General features: G+C 42.6%; 1 protein-coding gene across 4 annotated transcripts in view; it reads right to left on the bottom strand.

The window, feature by feature from the left end:
• Positions 1–17,348, bottom strand: part of ACVR1 (activin A receptor type 1) — a 126,727-nt gene that overhangs the window by 33,021 nt on the left and 76,358 nt on the right. For all 4 annotated transcript variants that reach the window (XM_035007986.1, XM_035007988.1, XM_035007987.1 and 1 more), the window contains 3 exons: positions 8,410–8,673; positions 5,957–6,168; positions 2,457–2,556 (listed from right to left, as the gene is read on the bottom strand). In XM_035007986.1, the coding sequence (XP_034863877.1) occupies positions 2,457–2,556; positions 5,957–6,168; positions 8,410–8,673 (576 nt within the window). The remainder of the gene's footprint in view (positions 1–2,456; positions 2,557–5,956; positions 6,169–8,409; positions 8,674–17,348) is intronic.

The raw sequence follows: 17,348 nt of genomic DNA, 5'->3' as shown, positions 1-17,348 counted from the left end.
CGGGAGATACACCTCGCAGGGCAGCAGGGCGTTCTCCCAGGCAAGGGGCTGCTGGGAGTCACGGCTCGTAATCAGCAGCTGCAGCACCACCTGCACACCCGTGAATACCGCTCTTTGCTCACAGACTAAGCCACGAGAACCCAAACATGGAGAAAGAAATCCCCTATCCAGGGGATTAGGTCCTGACACAAAATCAAAACCACTCAATCTAGACTCCCTCCTGACAAACAATGTCCCTATGAAATACCAATGACTAATCCAAAAGGATGTTAAATGTGGCCACTAAGTCATCATTGTAGGCTGCTGTCAGGTCGCAAAAATAGTATTTAGAGCAGGACTAATTTTAATACAGTCATAGCAATTGCCCAGCATTTGGAGTTCAAGATGAAGGCCAGTGCTAAGACACTACAAACAGGCTGCTGGGAAACAGTATGCTGAGCTTTTCCTGCCTTTGGTTACATTTTGTATCTTTATTTGCCCTTTGTCCTCATACAGTCTCATTAGGAAGGAGAGAAAAAAATATCCTGGAGAATTGTATACATTACAATAAAGTTGCCTTAAATCTTTTTTTTTTTTTTTTAAGGAAACAGAGATGGATGTCAGGATAAGTAGACAGATTTAAAATAGAAACCTACTTCAATGGTTTTCAAATGCTTTTAAGTTGTCAAATGCTTTTTAGAAATGCAACCTTATTCAGAAGTTCCTAAAAACAGAAGCAGAACTGCCCAAACATACAGGGCACGGAGCCCCCATGGGAATCCATAAAGTATCTGAAATTTGGGGGGTTCACGAATCACTATCTGGTAACAACTGATCGTGTCCAACTTTGAACCCAAAATGGTAACATACTATCCAAGCAGTTCATCACATACATTTTTATTCAAGGCTGTACCACATGAACACTAACTATAAGCTACTGAAATGGCATTGCTTTTATGAAAGTCTTTAGCACTGAACCAACAAAATGCTATAATTGAATTTACACGATTTCCAAAAATGCTCAAGCATATCTACACTACCAGAAACAGTATGTGTTTGTAAAGGTACAATACTGTTTTGCCCTTTGGACTCTGGGGTTGGGCTCTGCAAACTGATACGGACATCGGCGGCTCTTTGAATGGTGAGTGGCCACGGGACAGGAGGGCAGGAGTAAGCAAGACAGGCAAGCAGCCCCTGTCACTGCCTTCTCACTCCTACCCCAATACCCCTGTTCCTAAGCAAACTGGATGTCAGGCAGTACACGAGGACAACCCCGGTTGCACACAGTGGGCACATTTGGGGTGTTTCCATTTGTGTTTTCTCTGCTCACAGTCCACGGTGGAAGAGAAGCGTAGTTTGAGCTCAAGTGTCACCTGCAGGCACACAAGTGACCAGCGGGAGCCTCTTGCCTTTGCTCTGGGTCTGCGACCACTGGGACTGTGTCTGAGCCACACATCATGCTTCTCTTCCACCAGCGGTAAAGGCAGCTTACGACGTCCAGCTACCTCCCAAAAGCCAAGGATGGGACGACCGGAGCTGCCGTGAAAAGAAACCAGGAGAACTAGGAAGAGAGTGTGGAGACACGGCCAACCATCACCACCCCCTGGGCATCCCTACATGCTGCCCAAAAAGAAATTAATGACAACTACCACGTGACTTGCAAATACCTGCCAAATACAAGTGAAACTAATAAAACTCAGGACTTGCCCTCCAAAAAAGGCATTTGTACCATCTTCCCAGAGGGCAACCAGCAATTTATAAACAAGCCATAAAAAGGTCACAAATTTTGACCCAGGAACCCCAACTCCTGGGAATTTATTTTGAGTACTCGAAAGGTGCAATGCATGCAAAAGCTTTCTCAAGTAGTACTGTTACGATTCAGTGATCATTCAGAAGACCATTGTTACACAATCTTTTAAAATATTTGTGATGTGTACAGATATATGGAAATGTCTATGAGCTTAAAACTGAAAGAAGGGACATAAACTGTATACACATTATGAATGCATCTATATATAAACATGTTCCTAGATAGGGAAAATATGAGAGGCCATAGAGAAATGGATATTGCTCTTGTTTAAACAAAGCAATTATAAAGGTAGCTTTGGTAAATTTATCTCAGTATTTTTAAAGGCAGTGGGAGAGTGAGAGGGCTTGGAGAATTGCCATAGGCAAGTGTATTGTCCAAACGCCTACTCCCCTCAGATCGCTCAATGCCTGCAGCAGTCAGAAGCAGCAATGCTAATTCATTTCTCAGGCCTTCCTGTCATCCCAAAGGGTCTACTTGCAACTAGCCACACATTCCTTGGACAAGAATTCCAACAATAGGAGGTGCTCCGACGCAAGTCACGGAGACCAGATACGGAGCCACACCGTCTCCTGTCATTTCACGAGCAACAGGTAACACAAGTTCCATCCTGCTTCTACAGCCACTGTTAACATTGCATACAACCCACAAAGAAGAGAAAAAAGATTACCGACACACTCCAACAGTGTGATCTGACGAGCCACTGTTCTTTGTACCAGAAAAGGGAGACCAGAGCCGCTTCCTGACGTACATGAATGATCCAATAAATCCTGTGGTTCAAGACAAGGAGAAAAAGAAACTACTGAGAAACAGTTCCCAGTTTAGAGTACAAGCATGCATATCACTGTAACTCGCACGGAGAAGCCAATCCTGGATATGGGGCCCGTTAGTGTGCGTGGACCACTGGAGAAAGAATGGGTTTTCTTAGGAAAACCAGAAGCTGGCCCTTTTTATGATAGGTTTTCCTGAGGGATAAGTAGTCTTTTCTTGCATCCAGAGTTTTAGAATAAAAAAAAAATATTAAAAAAAAAAAAAAAAGCTGGGTGGACAAGGTCAAAGATGCAAGTTAGAAAGTCCAAGAAGCAGGGCTGAGCGTAAGGGGAAACAGTAGAAAGAGGAGCAAACAGAGCAGAAAGAGGGGAAGGGCCTTCAAGTCCAAGGCCTGGGCATAACTAACCACGTTCTGCTCTTCTCATAAGTATCTATGAAAAGATTCACTTTAGTTGACATGCCAACTAAGGAACTCTAACAAGGAACAAACAAATCAGGAATAAGGAACAAACAACTCTAATGTTGTTTCTATTGCAAAGGCTCCAGTGGCCACGTGGGTCATCTAGCTGGTACACTCAAGCAGAGGGGCCACCTGGACGGGTCACCCTTTGGGTAGGTGAGGAACAAAAGCATCACAAAACCTAACCCTCAGTGTCATTTCTAGGTGTGAATTATCTACAAATCAGAGAGGGGGGAAAAAAACAAAAAACAACAACAACATAAAACCATGCCCCAAACCTACTTCTAAAAATGAACATATTGTGAAAAAAATTCCCAATTAGTTCATTCGCTAAGTTCTTCCTTTTGATTCTCAGTGCAAGCCAAGGAGTAGATGTCTCTTTGTAACAGGAATGGATTATTTGGAATACACGGTATTGTGCCCATGGTGATGGTTGTAAGGTTGCGGTAGTGTTGAGCTAACATTCCCCAAAGCTCATTCTTTCCCAAACATTTTAGCTGGCCTGTTAAAGCAATACATTGATTTGTGTGAATTTCATCTTTTTTTTACTTACTCTGAGCCACTGTGAAGTACTGTTGATCAGCAAAATTACCAAAATCTGAACATCCAAAGGAAGATATTTAGAATCCTTAAAAACCACAAAATGGATAATCAACAAGAAATTGAATGTAGATGAAGTAGTTTCACATCTCCCTAACCATCTCTTTTGCTGTTCTTTTTTCTCGTTATTCATTCACTTTTTTTGAGAGAATAATTCTGGAAATTAAACAAATGTTTTTTTTCATAATGTATAATCGTGATTTTAAATCTAGTTCATAGACTTAAGGCAGGGGGTGGCTTCAGCCGAAGACTAACAAACATCTACTTCAACTTCTGGACCCCAAGGCTTCTTTTTCAATATAGGAGGCTGTTCAGTGAGATAGGCTTTGTTGAATTACATAAATGAGCTTATCACTTAAATAAGAAAGTATATAGGCCAATAACGACAGCTTGTTTTAAACAGTGTTCTTTGCTGTGTTGTCATCGCGATATACTGTCCCCTAACATAGTTGAGTTGAGAACACTATTTTAGCTTCCACTCCCATTCCTCTTCCAAACTTGGAGAAGCTACTTAAACAGTGATTTACACCAGATATCCCTATCATCAGCCATGGTGGTTAGCAGTTCTGGGGAATGGAATTCTGACTAATCTCCTTTAGAATCTTGCTTTGCTAAAGCTTTGCCAGGATTCAGCTTCATATCTTGCTACTAACTCAATAAACTCACTGAATTTTCCTTAATATGGGAAACAAACTTCTAAGTACATTTCTAATGAAAAACTGTATTTCTCTACTTTGGGAAACAGAACATCCTCATCTCCTCTCTTCTCCAGTTCCGCCATACCACAATCTAAACAGGTAGGTAAAAGAAAGAAAACGAGGTTCCTTCCCGCTTCACATACACAAATGTACACTTGACTGGTGGCCCAAGGATGGGGAAGGCGGGAGGATGGGATATTTCTCAGCCTGTATCAGCCACCACCAGACGTTTTAACAACTCGCCAAGGTTGGTCCAAGAATAATACCTGAGTTACAGAGACTGGTGAGGGTGGGTCTTCTCCAGCAGAGAGGAAGCTGGAGAGCAAGCTTACCTGCAGACCTACCATACACTCGTAAGCTTGTCGTCTAGCAGAACAAGACTTAATACGAGATGATCTTAGCTGACGCATGGCCATGACATTAAATAACACTGGATCACATTAGAAAGTTACTACCTTGATGGCCTTCCATCAAATATGACAAGGAGAGTCTCGACTGGGTATCAGCCTGTCTTTAATACCTAACACTCACAAATCTTCACCTTTTTCAGAAGAGGCATCAGACTCAGCATAGGATCGCTTCAGAATGTTATCAGTTCTCTTTTGCATTTTATGGTAACCTATTTATAGCAAGTGGTTCCCTTTTCTCACTTAAAGTTTAAAGTTCCTTTCAAATTGACACTTGACAATTTTTAAAAGTAAAAAAAGAAAGACACTTTTTAATGTGATTTCATCATTGAAAAATATGCAAAGAATAACTTTAAAACATATAAACACAATGGTGTCTGACCCTGAGCCATCCATGAGGGTAGCTACTAGCCACATATTAACTTTTAGCAAGTGAAATGTGGTTAGTCTGAACTGATATATGCTGTGAGTGTAACATATGCACCGTATTTTTAAAACGTAGTTCAAAAAAAAAGAAAGAATGTAAAATAGCATGTTTATAATTCTTTCTGATTAATGATTATATGTTGAAATGGTAGTAACGATATATGTTAGGTCAAATATGTTGTTAAAATTAATATCACCTATGGTGGGGGGGTTTTAAACTTTTTTTTAAGTGGCCACTAGAAAATTTAAAATTACAGATGTGGCACACCTATTCCTATTGGATAGCACTGATTTAACCAAAAGACTACGCTCCACAAGGGGGCAGCACAGGAGCGTGAAAAGTTTAATAGCTGCTTTTTTTGGATGTCAAGTTTAAAGTCTTAAATTACAGGGTGTTAAAATAATCTAGAAGGGAAACTGATTTTAATATTAAGCAAAGGTGCTTTTTTTGAAAGCACTTTTATTGCTAAAGATAGAGTAACTGAGTTACTCCAAAGCCCCCCGCCCAAAATTACAGGCAACCGTTCCCTGCACCTTTTCCCTTATTCCCAAAAGAAAAATACCTACCAAGAATCCACTAAAATAAATCCCCTCCCTCGCTGAAAATAAATGTCTGTCTAAAATAAATGTTCTCACATAGGGGAGACCAAACAGGTGCCAACACAGGCTTGCCTAGGACTCAAGTGACCAGTGGTACGTTTGCGCACTGTCCAGTCCCCAGCTACTGGTCAGCATCTCGCGGTGAAATTAAGAATGCATGTTTAGCCATCTTTGGTATGCTTGGGCTTCCCTGGGGTCTCAAACTCACTGCTAAAGTGCTGTCTCCAACATTGGTGGTGATGAGCCCTTCGATGGTGCCGTACTCCACATCTCTGGGATTGAGGCGTTCTTGGTTGCGCCTTTTAAATTTTCGGAGAGCCACTCCCAGTAGGCAAGCTAGAAGGCATACTGCAAATACTACGGACAGAATAATGAGGCCGACCTCCAAGTGGAAATTCTGTGCTCCAGGAAAGGATTTCCCTGGAGATGGGGGAGAAAAGGAATGCAATTGGCTGTAAGGCTCACGGTTTACTTATTATTTAGCACAACCGATACCTAACGAGTAGCTCCTGAGCCTGACCACCTGGTCTCCCAAGTCACAACTGTTATAAACTAAAATACTTCAATACTTCCTAACACCTGAACAACGGCCTGGTCGTCTGAACCATTATTCATTTAGGTACAACTGGAGTTTGAAAAAATCCACCGAGAACCAACCATATTGATGCACATATGTGGAAGTACATTTATGATATGAAGTAGTACTCTGGTACTACTCTTATTAAGGCAGATTTGATCTGTACAAATGTTTTATCCTTAGCCCTCACAGACAGAGATTATGATGAAATATTCCTATGAGAAAGTGCTATCTGAGTTAAAAACAAATTACCCAATCTGTGGTCTCTCTCCTCAGTGTATCTTGGATGTCTACCACTGAATTCTCATTGATCTTTCCACATCACGATTTCTGCCTAGGAACCGATTCATTCATCTGTTCTTTTACTCACTTATTCAATATCCACTCACTCAAAACATTCATTCACTGATTCACTCACTCGCCTAATCACTCATTCACCCCCTCGCTTGGCATTATCACATTACCCATTCAAACATCCGTGCATTACCACTTGGGCAAATAACACACAAAGACTTTCTACTTGCCTAGTGAGTTAAATAAAAAAATTTCTTGGTTGGATATCGATGGTCCATAATTAAAAGGTCCCCAACCAATAATCATCTCTGAATGACAGACCCCTTAGGACATGGTGTCACCAAAAGCCCTGTTCTTCCTCACATAGGCCTCTTCCACGTCTCTGCCTCCTTCCACAATCCACAATCCTTCCGCAAGCCTGACAGCCTTTATACATGTCTTTTAACTTTCCAAATCCAAGTTAATCAACGACTTGGCACATAATACCCGATAGTACATGTCATTTGTACGATAAAGTGTAAAACTAATTATATACAACATTAAATTATAAATATGGTGCCTCCCTAATTGAATTAGAAATTCCTTAAGTAAAGAAAATAAATTTTCTATTACAACTTGGAGTCTTGCGAAGTGTTCTGCAGATTAGGAACTTTCCGTACTGTAGGTGTAACTTCTCTGTGAGTGCAGATACTTCTTCACGGCCATCCACTCCATTAATTACAATTTAATTCAAAAAGGTTAAGAGTAAAGTTTACTCCATCAGGTACCCTTTTAGTTTTAGCTATTTAAATACTTAATCTCTCTTTTAAAAATCTTCTTTTATTATTCAACCCCATTTGCGTATCAGAATTAACACTTCCTATATGCCTTCAGGTCATCACCATAACTGAAATACTGCACAGCAGAATCCTGTATCCGTTTTTTTTCCTTTTTCTTTTTTTCCTTTTTCTCTCTCTTCCCCTGCTAGCTGACATTTCTGGCAGTGGGCGATCCTAGTAGCCTCTCCCACTCCACTTTTTTGGTTTGTTTCTTCCTTGGTGAGTGCAAAATTAAGTAATTACGCCAATTAAAAATGTCCTATAGGTTAAGAGAATCAACTGGCTTGGAATGAGCCGACAAAGACTAAGGAACATAAATGTTTGTAGGGACTCTGAGATAGCAAATTAGGGCTCATTTTATGGGGTAACAGTTTCAGAGGAAGACTGATTTCCACTGGATTTGGAATCCATACACATACGACACAGAGAAGATTCCACACAAACTACAAGGTTCATGTGAACTTGGACCCAGCTTCAAGATTCTGTGATGGTTCACTGGGAAATCAGATGTGGGAGCAAAGGTTAGTGAGGCTTTGTCTCCTTCCTCATAAAGAAGGAAACCTATTCCACTCAGCCACCAGAGGCTTATGTTTCGTTTTCCTTCCTACACACTCAACATCGAGATGAATATTCACCAAGCACAACTGTTTCAGAAATTATGAAATCATGGCTCCTGAAGAGAAAGAGGAGCTGTTCACCTGCACATGACTACCAAGAGAGATCTAGCCAGCCAAGCCATCCCCAAGATAGCCATTACCTTGCTCACTTACGCAAAGATATCTATCCTCCCTTTAGACTCCAAAAGGCCATGCCTTTCCCTTCCTCACCTAGAGCTACCTTTCTTGTCACTCATGGCCTCTAGTTCAAAGAGTAGGAGGAAAGCCTCGTGGCTATTTCCATCTTTAACCCACACAGAATCAGAACACCACCAACAGAAACCCTTGATCTAGAAATAGAAAAGTCCATGGGAACCTTTAGTGGGCAGCTGGGCCGTGATGTTCCTGTTACACCAGTCCCCTTGGCAGCACTCCACAGCTTGGCCAGGTGATGGTGGGGTCTTACAGGTCATCTTCCCCTGCTCATAGACCTGGAAGCAGCCTTTCTGGTAGACATGGAAGCCGTCATTTATGCTCAGTGAGGAAAAGCACTGCTGGCCTTCACAATGGTCCTCGCTCCCACAGGAGAGGCCTTCACACACACACATGTAAAGTTTGGGGTTCACCTTGGGCTTCTCATCTGCAAAAGAGCAAGAGGAAGGGGAAAAAAAATCACTACATGGGTTTTATTCCCATCAGGGGAACAAGACAGCTTCTCCAAGACCATTACAACACATTTACCAAACAGAAAGTCAGGCCAAGAATCATCACTGGCCGTAATGTCCACATTTTGTTATATCTCTCACTTGACCAACCACCAAATAATCATCACCTGTCAATATATGAGTGCATTTATACGAGCTGTGTACTCTTTTAGATCATACCACGCCAACGAATGGTTATCATATACCCACATGCTTCTGACAATGAACTTCCCCCACTGCGGTTTTCACGTTATCTTTGGCCAAATGGGCTCTCACATCCCAATTTTCTTGCATCAAAATAAAATGTTTTTCCAGGACATAATGCTCATCAGCTTTATTTTATGTTTAAAAAAAAAAAAGGCTCCTAAATATATGGCAATTGTTAATATCAGGTCCTGGCAACTCCATACTAATCCATCAACTTGTAATACAAGGAATGCTGGTGTTCCTGCCGTTATCTGTAATTTACCAGTATAATCGAGTTTCCAAGGACGCAGCCTATAATTACAAATACCTCTTACCAATATTTGCAGCTAGATGCCTAGACTAATTTTTCAGTGGTAGTAACACTCAAGTTTTCATGTCGATTACAAAGGAAATTCATATCTGCTTCCGCATTTTTGACTGGCAGAAAAAAACTGGCACCGATTATTGAAGATGAGCGTACCAGGAGACAGAGGGAACAGAACAATGTTTTAACAGTGAGGTAACAGGTAGGACCCCAGGAGCTGTCCACACCCACTAGGTCCAAGGTGCAATGGAAAGAGGCAGAAACGTACTATCCATAGTGAAGCACACCTAATTGGACCTCCTAATTATCTTCTTCAGGAAACACTCATTTGCAATCTCATTTTTCAAACCACTCTTTCTTTTCCCTTCCCTTGTTAGAATGATCAGTTCAGACTTGCTGGTCCCAACAGTTTGCACTAGTCGGGAAGAAAAGTGAAGACAGAATGTAAACAGCCAAGCCCTAGAGGTGCTGAAGCAGCGTTCATATAAAGAAATTCAGCTTTCAGAAGCTTGCTCCGAAGGCCTATGGCACAGACTGACTGCCTTCCCATTCTCGAACCCTCTGTGGCAGGTCTGTGAGGTAACTGCTTCTTTCTTAAAATAACAGGTCGGGTGGCTGTGCTTTCAAGAGGAGACCTTAAGGTAAGGTCTTTGAAAATGTCAAGTTCATTTACACAGGTTTGTGTGGGTGTGTGTAGAGACGTGGGTTATCTCAGAAAGAGAGAAGTGTTCTTAATCTTTCTTCTTCCCTCTTCAAAGAAGTGAAAAATAGTTCACTACCCACCGTAATGTGGGTGCCTCATCCCACAAAGTAAGTGCATGCAGACACACAGACACAAGCCTTCTATTTATAATTGACTTGCTAGTTCTTTTGAAAACCACAAGGGGCTCATCCAAGAGCAAAGACATGCCTGAAAGCAGAAAATCCAAAATAGCCGCTGACAGTCTCACCCCCGAGAATCAAGAGCCTCAGACATTTTTAATGAGCAAAAATTTTAATGAGCCAGAAGATAGTCTTTCTTTTCCCTGCCTAGAGAAATTCCAGCACCAATCTATTTCTATGAGGATGAGAAACATATATATCTGTTGACATAATCCAGCGAAAGTTTACACTTGCCAAAAGTGAGTTGAAAGATAATATTTCTAGGGAGTCTAGACATGCTTGCCACTCTTGAATGGCACAGAGCTGGGCTGAGGGTTGCCAACGATGCTGTCCAACAGGTGATGACTCTTTGGAGGGAAATGGATAGGCAGGGTAAGGGGGAGAGTTAATGGTGTCACGTTGATCTGTTTGTGACCTACAGCAGGGAATTTATAATACTGTATTTTAAAACCATGCAATAATGCCTTTATGAAAATCTGAAACACAAACATATATTTTTAAAATCCTAAATATTTTCAAAAAAAATAAATAAATAAATAAATAATAAAATCCTAAATATTTTCAAAGGTCATAGATATCCAAAGATACACACTACCACATTGAAGAGGTTGCGTCTGTGGACGCTGGGTTGGGGCTGAGGGGTCAGGGGATAGGATGAAGGGGTAAAATGAAAGCCATGTAAGAGAGTAGCTGTTCATGGACTGATAATGGACTGAGGAGTACGGATTACTCAACTCGCTGCACCTGTGGTCCATTAGGCGCAACCACAGACAGGTAACGCTAGACAACAGAGGCCTTGCTCACCATCGAGCCTATGGAAATGGATGGTCCAGGTACAAAACAATTAATGACATCGTGTGTTTATAATAAAAAATGTAAAATTAAAAAAAAAAATAAGATAACAACAATAATAATTCCTTTCCTGTGCTCTCAGACTGAACTCTGCTTTTAAAATCAGAGCCCTAAGGGTCCCCGGCTGGCTGAGTCGGTGGAGCATACAGCTCTTGATCTCAGGATCGTGAGTTCAAGCCCCAAGTTGGGGGTAGAGCCTACTGAAAAAATAAATAATTAATTAATTAATAAATAAAATTAGAGCCCGAACTGAACTCTACCTCCATAGACATAAGATGTGGACTGCCCTTCCAAGGTTCCTATCGTTTGACAGGATGTGGGGATGGTCTGACAGATGTCTGGAATGTAACCTAAAGAATTTTGCCAGAACTGAGCAGCCTCAAGTAAATACCATCTTCAGTAAAAGTCAACTCACTATACCCAATTCTGCAGTGCACACAGGCATCACAGGTTATAAACTGTAATCAGATCTTATCCTGTGGGGATCATAAACTAAGTCCAAGGGATTCATTCATTTACTAAACACTCTCCCTGAATCTTTGTATCCCTTCACTAGTTGTACACGAGTGGCCTGGGGTTGACTACCTTTAAACAGGTCATTCTTCTTAAGGTGTCAAAAACTAGAGTTTTCATAGCCTCACCTCCACAATCCAGAAAAAGAAAAAAGGGGAAGAAAGATGGTTGTTAATGATACATGGTAATTAACTTAATGTCTGCTATGAAGAACCATGAGCTCAGTCCAGCAGTTAGCTAATGGGAAAAGTACAAAGCCTTCACCAGCTTCACTTCCAGTTGTGCTTCTCACCAACATTTAATCTTCTTAATTTGTATATTTCCATGTAACTAATTAGCAGAGGCCCTTCATGAATCTCTTCTTTATATACCACCAAGTATAAATGAAGACCCTGAATTCATAAGTCTATAAGAATGACCACATGTCCCACGCACATGCCTGCACGCACGCACACATTAGTTAAATGCCACTTTGGCAGCTTCATCCAACAGAGTGGATTAGTGGAAGAGATGCCAAAAAGATTTCTGAGCTAGGATTACTGATTCAACAAAGAAGGTTAAAAGCAAGGTAGGAGCATTTTCATATCTTAACATCCACAATTCTAAGCACGCAGCAGGCCCCAAAATGCCCATGACTCACTGTTTTAGCCTCGTCAAAATTTAGGAATAACCGTAACATGTGTGAGCTTGTGATATTTTATTTGGAGTGCGTTGGAGGGGGGCGGGGGTGGCGCACAGGATCCAAGAGTGATCACAAAATCCCTTGTAGGGCCACAGGTAAGAGTCTGGACCTCTAATCTCTCAGACAGTGATAGGCATACCGTACACATCGAGACGTACCAAGACGTGGATAGTCACCTTCAGTGACTGATTTTCAACAGGACAGACAGGAAGCGCCACATCTGATATGAAGTACTTTACACTTTGCCTGTGCAAATAACTAGGAAGTGCCCTGGCAGAAGGCAGCCAGTCTACGCCACCTAATTGACATTCATTTAAATAATTCAGTAATTTAAATGTCAAGCCAGAGGTATTCCCTGTCTGCAAAGCTCACCCACATTGTTTGTTCTAAAAGGCACCTCCCAGCATTACTCAGTGTTATGGCTGGCACTGTGTGCCCTTTGTATCCCCAGAACCGGGTCCTTGTGAACACACTCGCAGCCCGGGTCTGACTGGAAGCAGCAGGGAGTCCTCGACTCCCAGCCAGTCTGGGAGGATTAGGGGCGGGCTCCACAACCAGAGGCCCAGGCTCAGGATCCCAAATCTTTTCAAAGATCCTTCTTGTTCTGGGCGATACTCAGCTCATCATCTGGACACAGCTACTCTGGTAGCCTAACCGTAGACTGTCACAGGAAGAGGCCCAGCAAAGAGCATTGTGGACTTTTTTTTAAGAATGTTCACAGTTTGGGATAATCTTATACCTCAGAGTAAAAGTATTTACACTTATGTTTTATTTTATTTATTTATTTTTAAGATTTTATTTATTTATTTGACAGAGAGAGAGAGCACACAAGCAGGGGGAGCAGGAGAAGCCGACTCCCTGCTCAGGAGGGAGCCCGCCATGGGGCTCGATCCCAGGATCCTGGGATCACAACCTGAGCCGAAGGCAGACACTTCACTGACTGAGCCACCCAGGTGCCCTTCGCATTTATGTTTTAAGTGGGACTTGACAAATCAAAGCACAACACTATGGGCTTATCCTCAACATTCTGTCATGCACTCCATAATACTTTAAAGCATTTAAACTGATTATCATTCCAAATGGTACACAAAACCTCATATTTCCCACTAAAGTCTGACACGAAAGACAAATGAGAAAATGCTACAAGTAAACCAGCCTGCAGCTATGACCCCAGAGGTCGGCAAAAGAAACAGACTGAATTTCTTAGAACTCACCTCAAAGCAGCACAAATAACAATGTGGTGATTAGACTATTCTTATAAAAGTCATATAGTTCAGAATTTTACAGGCTAAAAAAAACGAACCCCAAACATCCCTGGACTCTTTCCAACAGCATAAATGATTCATTCATTTGAAATGACAGCTTATATTAGGCTTATAGATATGGGAGTCCTTCCATGGCCTCCTAATCCAAGAGCGCAGCTTGGCACTTCTCCAGAATCGGAAAGCATTTCAGATCTCTGGCATTAAACAAAGGCTCAGTGATGGATTTTGCAATGCCAGGTATCACTGCCAGAAGCCTGCTCCTAAGACAGAAACACAAAGGTCAGTCTGGAACGCCTCGTGAAGGGCATTTGATGGTTTGGCAAGAAGGCAAGCTATATGCTCGGGAATACAGTACACCAGGAGCCTAAATACTCTCATTATAAAACACCCATTTAGGGAACCCAAATCACTTTTTTTTTTTTTCCCTGATCAGAGAAACCAATACTTGGCAAAGTTGTAAAGCCAAGAAGAAAACCTATTCCAGGAGTTAAGAAAGACAAAACAGGATCACATATAAATTAGAATAACAACAACAAAAAATGATTGCAGGATTCCCACGATTTTGAACTGATGATGGCTACAAATGTGCCCTTCCTCCAGCGTTCTGGAACTGAGCAAACGGCATCCCCATTCAGATGTAGTTCTCTCTGCCTGCCATGATTCTTGAAATACAGATGGGGTGGTTCATGTGGCCAGAAGTCCTAGTGGAGCTGATCTCTACCACTTTAGGCTCCCCTCATCACCCCTCCATTTTTGGAAGGCCTCTCTTGCTCTAGGATGTCAGGCCCTTTAAGTATGGAATTTCCTCCACAGGTAAGGCTTCACTCCCTCCCTGCCAACACCCCATTTACCTAGTTAGCATCTGCCTTCCCTTCGGAGAAGCCTTTGTTCATACCCTCAGATCTAAAGTAGGAACCACCTGCATACACCCCCATGCATGTGTCTATCTGGCTACTGAATGTCCAAGTCTTTCCTCCAGAATAGGAGCACCATGAGGGTAAGAACTGAGCCTATTCTGCTCACTGTTACATACCCCACCTGCCTCAGCAATTGACAGGAGTACAAGCCTGATGAGTATTTGCTTCAGAATGAATTTTCTCCTCACAGAAAGGATTTAGAGGTGGGAAGAGACATGATGCTGGTTTTCAGAGCAGACTGAGCCTATAAAGTCTTTAAATGTCAGCAGAGATCTTAAGGCAAGGCTTAGTCACTGAGCCAGCATGTCTGTGCAAACCACTTCTTCCTAGAGGAGCTCGCCATAGAGTCACATCTGTTCACCTACTCCGGCTTACAAGTGTAGAAAATTAATACTTGTTGTGGTGCAGTAGGTGTTCTGTTTGCCTGTTTGTCTGTTAGAAGAAAGAGGTAAAATACAAGCGTCCCTAAAACAAGGAATTACTTAATACATTAATAGAACAGCAGGGCTTTTCTGGATGGTCCTTCCTTGGATGGCTGATGTGAGGACTTTGGGCTACTACAATGCGAAGGTGACCAGAACGATTGACACGTCATAAGTGCCCTGACTTCTACCACATGAGGGGAGTCATGCAGGACTTGCCTGCTTGGCAGTGAGAAAGATGCCCCCTGGTATTTGCTGCCATTTTCCTCCTCTAGGTGAAAGTAATGGCGTTTTCAGCAGGGAGTGAGGAAGAGTGAATTACATCATTTTCCCCTTCTTGCTTTGCTGAAGGTGATAAGGATTCCCAAGTCATCCTGCATTTGAACTGCTGAAGCTGAGAGGGGGGGTGAAAAAAGTGCCATCTGTTTATTTTGTGTCTGGGCTGACTCCTTGTCTCTGAAATAATCCCTGTAAATTAAGCCCTAATGCAGCAGCCGCACCTTCGATTTCAAAGCCAAAAACCTGGCCTGTGTTTAAGTGACTAACAAGTTAAAGAACATTGTGGGGTACTGACCTAAGACAATATTGGTCTGTCTTTTCCGTGCTTTTTATGGTTCCCAGAATGTAGCAAAGACATGGCTTTAACACTTGCCCCATGTCTATGAAGCAACTCTTTAACAGGGGGAAAATAATGACCCATTTCTTCATTGTGTCTTCAAACTTCGTGACTCTCTGCTTCAGAGAAATAAATGGCTACAAGGCCTAATGGAAATTACCTACTAAGGAATTCCTTTAAAGACCAGGAAATATCCCCACCCCATATATTGACAATGCCCAGGTCTGAGCGAAGCTCCACTTACAGGAAGAGTAAGAGAGAGTACCACAGCCCGAGGGTGAAGAGAAAAAGACCCGGTGAATTATAATAAACATTTCAGGGAAGCCATTCCTGTTTGAGCTTTGAAGAGAACCAGCGATGTAGTCCCATCTATCCAATGTTGAGGCTGGAAGCTCTGTTCGTAAGTGTGGGAAGAGGTGTGCCTGACTCATGTGGGTTGTCTCTCAGCGATCCACCGGCTAACGAGGGAGTGCATGCCTTGCTCCAGTGAGGGTTTCCTAGCCAGGCTCTGTATGGAAAATTCTGGTGTTAGGAAACCTTAACCAAGGGCTCCACATGGGATAGGACAGTGGAGAAGGAACTACAGGGCGGCTTCAGCGCAAGGCTCCCCCCCTCTACCTGCCCTTCTGTGCCCTACCAGTAATCGGGCCTTCAGGGTCGCCAATCTTTGCTCTACTTACCAGCAGCAAATCACCACCACACCCTCACACCCTTTCTGGAAGCTTTCAAACCACAGAGATAAATCTTTCAGAAGATGGGCAGGGCTACAATTTGTTGGACAACAGTCTTAGGATGCCAGCCTCTAGGCATTGCAGCACCCAAAGCCAAAGGTAAAAATGTCCAGAATTAGTTAAATTCCTCCTCTCTAGCTCCCTACTCTACCCCACCCCAGAAAAAAAGCACAGAAGGAATAAGGTGCTTGCTAGACTATTTGCTCCCAACCTGGATGAAGCCCAAGAGATTAAGATATCCAAGAGTGAAAAACAAGGGCACCGATCAAACCTCTGATACTGCTACTTCCCTATCCCCTAATTTCCCAACTCACATCCTAAGGCCCTACCAGGCCCAGAACACCATGCAAGGTTAATTACCAGAAGCATCCCATGCCTCCAATCCCATGAATACATGCCTTGTGCATCTGTATGCCGGCCTTTAACTTGATCTTTGCTTTGTATGTATTCTTTCCACTATCAGTCTAATTAATATGGTCCACAAGAATTCACTAATTCCCAAATTCAACTTAAGAAGACTGGTTTATTAGTCATAGACTAAAGGGTCCTAGAGTCACCATGACATAGGTGAGTCTGGGTCATTTTGAGCTTATTCTTTTTCACCCCTGAGCTCACAGAAACGCTCCGGGTGCCTACACTCAAAAGTAGAAACCAAAAAGCATTTTTTTGAGATTGCTGTGAACCAGAACTGGCTTTGCAAACACTCGTTCCCTCCCCCACCCTCCACCCCCACCAATCTCTATGTCACAGCACACCATTTCCAGCTTCCACAATCATCTTGGACCTTGGCAGAAGAAAGGCAGCTAAATCTGAGATGTGTCACGAGGCCACTGGCTGGGGAGCAAGAATATCTAAACACAAACTAAGGCGAAAGCACCAGGCCAGAGTTTCCACGGATTCCCACTGGCTCCTGTAGCTGCAGGGCACTGACAGCCTAAAGATAACCCAAGTATCTACGAAGGGCCACTTTTAAATAGTAGCTTTAATACCACCAGTCATTTCAGAAGCATTTCCTTCCAGAGCCCGCTTCCATCCACACTGACATGCCAACCGTGCCCAACAATGGCAAGCCCGCTGAAGAGATGAAAGCCCAGAAGGCAATGGAAGGAGTCCCAAAGGGGAACAGACAGCCCCATACCCTGCTGTGATTCTATTCTATGCCCTCATTTGGACTGCTGAGAACGAAGAATCTAGCAATGAGACACCTTGTAGAGGTGATC

This window comes from Mirounga leonina, unplaced genomic scaffold (assembly GCF_011800145.1).
Source record: "Mirounga leonina isolate KUSES-001 unplaced genomic scaffold, KU_Mleo_1.0 Mir_151, whole genome shotgun sequence".
NCBI classification, from domain to species: domain Eukaryota; kingdom Metazoa; phylum Chordata; class Mammalia; order Carnivora; family Phocidae; genus Mirounga; species Mirounga leonina.
Note: the sequence above shows the minus strand (reverse complement) of the source record. Positions and strands in the feature narration are given on the sequence as shown.